The 6,573-nt window shown below is 38.6% G+C and overlaps 1 protein-coding gene across 1 annotated transcript in view; it reads right to left on the bottom strand.

Annotated features, from left to right (window-relative positions):
• Nucleotides 1-1,222: 1,222 nt before the first annotated feature.
• LOC109485633 (5'-nucleotidase-like) overlaps nucleotides 1,223-6,573 on the bottom strand; it is a 12,737-nt gene continuing 7,386 nt past the window's right edge. The window contains exons 9-13 of the mRNA XM_019789324.1: nucleotides 6,081-6,196; nucleotides 5,474-5,621; nucleotides 4,406-4,552; nucleotides 3,730-3,939; nucleotides 1,223-2,728 (exon numbers count right to left, since the gene is read on the bottom strand). Of these exons, the coding sequence (XP_019644883.1) occupies nucleotides 2,496-2,728; nucleotides 3,730-3,939; nucleotides 4,406-4,552; nucleotides 5,474-5,621; nucleotides 6,081-6,196 (854 nt within the window). The 3' untranslated portion in view covers nucleotides 1,223-2,495. The remainder of the gene's footprint in view (nucleotides 2,729-3,729; nucleotides 3,940-4,405; nucleotides 4,553-5,473; nucleotides 5,622-6,080; nucleotides 6,197-6,573) is intronic.

Raw genomic sequence — 6,573 nt, 5'->3', positions numbered from 1 at the left:
GATGACTGCAAGTCCTAATGGAAGATGTCGATTGTCGATGTTTCAAAAGCGTTCGATGACTGCAAGTCCTAATGGACGGCTAATCACGTACCTCTCTGCATGAAGCTTGTAAAAAAAAGTCATGAAAAACAGAAAAATTCACCAAGTGAATTGTTGTATGGTTGGTAATATAATACATTTAATACGTTTAAGCAATCCGGCGCCACAGGGTGTCTGCTACAGCACCAGCTAACATGGTGACATACGTCTGGTGCAGGTCATTGACTTTATTTGCCTGGATAAGAAGAAGAGGAGGAAGAAGAAGAAGAAACTGAACAAAGTAATGCTTTCCTTCTGCGTTGGCAAAGGTAAACACCAGGATGAAAATACGCATTTGGTTCACAATGGTAAGGGCCTGTATTGGAGGGGGGGGGGTAGTGATTTCGAACTACGCACAATTTTCTCCGCCAATTGCGAATTACGTTAAAGTCTCAGAGCTGATTACGACTTTACGCTTTGAGGCTAATGTACTATTACGTTGATTTTTGGGGAGGCGGCCTACGGATTACAAAGACTAAAAAGGGCCTGATTACGCATTGCTTAAAAGGGCATGCAGGCCCTTTTAATATTTCTCGGGCAAAAGCAAATCTTAATTTTCAAACAAATTGATGCATAGAATTAGAACACGACAGTCTCTTGATAATAAACTATTCAAGCAACAGTTTTTATCACTCGCTTTCCGTGAGAAAAAAGACAGAAGGAAGGAGGATTAACATGACTTTAGAACATGTATAAATTCAACACGATCTGAAAACTGATCTGTAAATACCCCAAACATGATTCTGATTCACCAAAATTGTCGAAGCATATGGCGATACTACTCTTGTCCTATCAGGGATAGGGGTTGGGATTTGCGTTGAATTTCATTTACTAATTTAAAACCTCAATTAGCTTGTTTCGATTTTGTATACTTATTTATTTGTCCATGTAATTACCATATCTCTGTTTAATCATTTTGTGTAGATGGCGCCGTTAATATAAGGTCCATGGAACTTCAGTTCGATGCCATCTTCTATGTTTTTCTTAATGTTTTTGATGTTTTAATATATAAAAAAAAACTATTAAGCTTGTGTAGTGTATCTATGTATTGCATAGTTATTATGAGTTAGGCACACGGAGACCTTATTATTCATCTCATTTCTTTATTTATTTGAAAAAATTATTCAATCGTAAAAACGTGGTAGACTAACGGATTAGTAACTTTCCAGAATGAACTATGAAACACAATCGAACGAAATACCACTGCAACAAAAGCATTTTATTATAACTGATTCTTATAATCAAAAGCTCTAATTTGCCTCCTCTACATTCTTATTGCACAAATTAATTGAAAGACACACATTTTAAAATTTGATATCATGAGCAATGCGAAGAATGTCGTCAAAAAGAAACATTTAAAATTCTATGTTGACAAATATTTACATCCAAACTATACTTGATAATATTGTAGCGTCTGTTTTTACAACTATCGAAACATTTAGGGTAACTCATTCATCCGTAAAATATTTTTCTATATTCTGTGGTTTACTTTTGTCTCATTAATTATGAAAATAAAGTTATAATTTTCATTATCGATTTAAAGTCATGATCTTCTCTACTCAAATTACATATATTTCAGAATTACTAGAAGTCTTATCCAGAATTCTATCATAACTTTTTATCACTATGTATATTTATTTAAACCATACAAACTAACATTCATCCCTAACTTACACCAAAATCCTGTACTAGTTTAAAAGCGTGTTAGGCCCCTATTTCCATTATTAGTATCTGTTGATATTCCCCCTGCCATAGATTACGTATGTTATATATATTGAAGTCCTATCATGCAAAACACAAAATGGTAGCATTCCCTTATTAATTGTGTATTTGACTACTTCTCTGAGATACCTATAGGTAATAAAATTGTGAAAATCAGTTGGTGACATGATTTTTATCTGTATTTAAATACCTCTGTATTTCAAAAACAAGCTGCTAAAGGGCCCAAATTTACACCATTTTCCCTAACAGGAAAGGCTGCCAACCAACATTAAGACAACATCATGTTCAGCACGAAAGTTACAAAGACCGAAAGCTTCGTTGCAGTACCATGGATAAAACCAACACAATCACCAAAATTCTCCTCGACATTGGACTTCTTCTATCTCATAACACATACTCACATACCAAATACGCCAAAAAAACAGTTAGTCAAGCAACTTGATATGATTTTGGAAACGGTCAGACGTTTCAGCAGGTTTATAAGCACAACTAGTTTTGTGTACCGTTTCCAAAATCATATCCAGTTGCTTGAGTAACTGCTTTTAAACTTTTTGGCGTATCGTATTACCTGGATGTGTAACCTTCACCGACGCACATACCAAATAGCATCTCAATCCAACAAGGCATTCTTGAGTATTTTGTGGGACACAATATACACACACGGAAATACACACACGCAAAACAATACTCTAATTCTATGGACACAATAAGGCAGGGAATACTGCAAGTATCGAACACAACAACAACACAGGGAGTGGTGTGGAGTGGGGTGGGGCATTTGATGCGGGGCCAAGCGAAGTGCTGGGCTCGGGGTTGGACGTTGGGTAGGGTGCAGTACCATTCAAAATCGTTATGCGTCTCTCCAGTCCCGTGGTGATGGGGCTTGCATCTTTCAGGTAGTCTAACAGCATTTCCGAGTCGAGATATCCTGTAGTAAAAATGAACGACATTTTAAAATCCGCATTGTAACATTAAGAAATTATCAAATGTGTACATCAACTGAGTGCATACTACAGAATTTTGTGCCAGGTAGGACATTTCTGCAATGTATTCGAATTCATTCACTGTGTTTTTTATTCCAACAAATGAGACGGAGGGCGGTATATACTATCTACTATATATAGTAATTTTAACTAAAGGCCACAGCAAGTATAATTTTATGGATGACATCCTTCGCAGACTCCAAATCTAATGCGATATGGCGAAAAAAACTAGTCGGGCCAAAAAAAACATTCCTACATTTTCAAATTTTGACGACATAAACCTTGTTAAACAAGAAATGATACCTATAATATGCAAGTTTAATGTGCAAAGTTTTTTTTTGGATAAAGATTTTAAATAAATGATTTGATTTGAAAATGAAGCTGTGGCGGAGGACGGCATAGACTTCCTGACAAAATAAAGAAACTTTATTTGCAAAATCATGCTCGAAGGCTAATTTCTTTTACAATCAAGTATAATACTCATTGCAATACAGTAACAGGAGACAGATAAGAACTGTCTGGAAAAACTTCTACTTCTACTACTACGCTAGCTATTATGGGGTTCGACTTCTTCTTTGAAGGCAGTGGATAATGAATAGTCCCACATTCTGCATGATTAGTTGGTTTTGTGAAATAAAAAATAACTAGAAAAGTAACATTTGCAAAGCAAATGCATAATGTTTACCTTCGGATATGGTCTGCTCTGTTAATTCTTACTCAAACACATTCACATACATGTGTATGGTGACAGGAGTCTAAATGCCTACTATGAAATTGCCACATTATGTAACCCAACACCAGTTACCATGGTGACAGACGCCAACAAAAGAGGCCATTGGCCAGGTCAAAGGTTAGTGTTTGGAACAGAAGAAGAAGAAGAGGAAGAAGAAATGGAGTAAAAACAATATGTTTCCTTCGGTAAACATAAAAATAGCTTTGGCCTTACCGATTTGTTCCCGATCTGAGTCCGGTATGTTCTCAGCGAGCATGCTGTAGCCGTCGCCCCCGCCGACCATGAACGCGTTTATCAACAGCTTGTATCGCCGCCCCCTCTCCACGGGCTCGTACTGCGGTATGGCGCACTCGGAGCATCGGGCCTCCAGCCTCGCCACGCGTTGTCCCACAGGCTGGCTGATATCGTACGTCACCAGGATTCCTGAACAAGATGGGACAAGAGAATTGGCAGTATTTAACACTTGTATTATTCCTTTAGTATTTATCAAATGTTTTGGAAACAAATCGTAGGCACTTGGCTTGTGTCCTACTAAGTGTTATTTCAGACCCGGTTCCTAAATGTGAACTTGTGGTCACTTCACTAAGTTAGACTTCCCATGTAGAAAAACAACAAGGATTCCTTGACAAGACGGGAGAAAAAATCGCAGCATTTATCATTCTATTATTACTTTTCTAACATTAACATTGAAAATAAATGTCTAATGCAAGTTTAACAGTTAAACTGTATTGTATAGTTGGAGCACTATATAGATATCACCGAAGTCTGAAAAAATAGAAAGAAAAAAAGATAATCTCTACCTACCGATGTTATATTTTTCAGGACTGAAACAGGAAACACAAACATTTTCCCTAGGTGTAACATGAATGTGCAAGTAACATCACGCTACCTGAGACTTGTAGGAACCGGCCGGCACTCGGCATGGATGACACGGAATGTTCGAACATCTCAAACAGGATGTCGCCGGAAATGACGATGATGTCGATGGTGTTTTGAAACGGCAGAACCGTCAGCACGTCAGCGGTGCTGATGATACCTGTGAAGACACAATGGCACAGAGTGGGTAATTTTATTTCTTTCATCTTTTTTTTTTCATTGTAAAGTAATCTTGCTATCCATTGAGGAATTCAGGAAGTAATTGAACTTATGTTATGCTTTACCAAATTTAAGTACAATTTCAAATACTAGTAAATAAACGAAAATCCCATCTCCTAATAAGTCACCAGGGAGCCCAAGAACTTAATAATTTCGAGGTCTCATTAAGACCTATCCACCTACCAAATATGAAGACAGTCTATCTTAGCCTTCTCGGGCTATCACATAACACGCTAGACACACGAAAGCCAACGAAAACATAACCTTCTTGGCAAAAGTAATGTCACAGGAAGTAATTTTATGAATGACGTCCTCTGGCCATGGAAACCCTAACTCTAACGCCAGAGCATGGTTCGGGACACAACACAGGCTGTGTCCTACAGACTGTGTCCTGCACCCGCTCAGAAGTTTGGCTTGACTAAGTGTATTTTGTTCGTGCGCCAGAGGACTGTCCAAGCAAAACTCGTGTCTTGTTCTTTTGAAACATCGTCAGAACACTGACCACTGACGTGAATCGTGTTTTAAAAGTTGCTGGTCATTTGGATACTTGGATACTTTATTCAGTCCATTAGCTGTCGTACACAAATACACGAATACACAGCTAATCTTCCTGGACCGTAAAAACATAGAACAAGGACATACAAACTACATAAAGGCTAACATCTAGTATTTACATCACGGTTAATCAATTAGACTCGTTGATATACATCACGAGCTCCTGCCGAAACCTACACTCACTAGCGCATTTAACGCCATCAGGCAAAGTGTTCCATCATTTGAAATGGACATTTTTATGTATTCCCGTGCCATTTTGCTCGGATTACGGCAGTTGATAGCTAATTTGCCACAACAAGAGCCTTACCGTCCGGAGGTCTGAAGGGGATAGGCGCCCTGATACCCCCAGCATTCCACACGGCCATGCTGACGTCAGCCCACTTCGCTTCATCCGGGTTCTTCAGGTTCTGGCGCACCATGGCGTCCGTGATCACGTTCCCAAGGTTACACTCTCGCTGTAAACAAAATAGATAAACAAATAAACAAATAAACAACTACAAATAAACAAACAACAGTAATAATAACATCTATTGTACATTCATGCCCTATGGGGCGACGTACAGGTAAACAGATGAAAAGGTACTATATACATGTTAGTAGTACATGAAGCTGTTAAACTACACTACAGAGGTTCGACTTCTTCTCGTTTCTTTGTGATGTTAAAAATGTAATTTGAGATAGGTTTTTTTTAATACAGGATGACCAAAGCGCATAATTAATAGAAAGATGAATTTTAATACAATTCTCTACGCCATACGCCCGTCAGGTCTCGTCTACTAGTCTTCCAGCAGGTCATACGGTGACAAGGCAGTATCCATTGGCCAAAGGGGTGCCCGTATACCTTTTTTTTTGGTAAAAATTGCATTATTTTTGTAAAAATCAATTAAAAAGTAAAAATAGTATACTACTCGTACCCGCCTACAGACTTCCCTCCTCCCCTCAAGGAACACGTGAGTCCTTCCGGCCTCCTGATTGGTCAGATTTGCCATCTCGTCTTTCAGCGACAACACTTCCGCCAAAGTCTCGTTGTCTGTAAATTTTTTACGGGAACTGTCATAAAAATACATCTGTGTTTGTGGTTAAAGTTTTTAATATAAAACTTTTTGTACAGCATAGTAAAGGTCTCTCACCTAGAGCTTTGATTCGACAGGTTGACGTCACACATCAGAGAAACCAACTTACACTGGGTCAGTCTACTGAGGAAGACTAGAGTGACTGGTTGAAAGCTCTAGGTGGTGTAGGATCAAAAGTTTCAACTTTAAACATTTGACGGGTACAGCTGTTATAATTAATATTGTTGGCAGCTTTTTAGCCCTAAGTCCGGCAAAACACCGGCCAACCGTTCTGGAGCAAGTTAGGAATGTTCGGAGCGTGTTTGGGGGTCAAGAGAGAGAGGGAGAGAGAGAG

The sequence above is a fragment of the Branchiostoma belcheri genome, unplaced genomic scaffold, assembly GCF_001625305.1.
Source record: "Branchiostoma belcheri isolate BF01 breed outbred unplaced genomic scaffold, Haploidv18h27 scaffold77, whole genome shotgun sequence".
NCBI classification, from domain to species: domain Eukaryota; kingdom Metazoa; phylum Chordata; class Leptocardii; order Amphioxiformes; family Branchiostomatidae; genus Branchiostoma; species Branchiostoma belcheri.
Note: the sequence above shows the minus strand (reverse complement) of the source record. Positions and strands in the feature narration are given on the sequence as shown.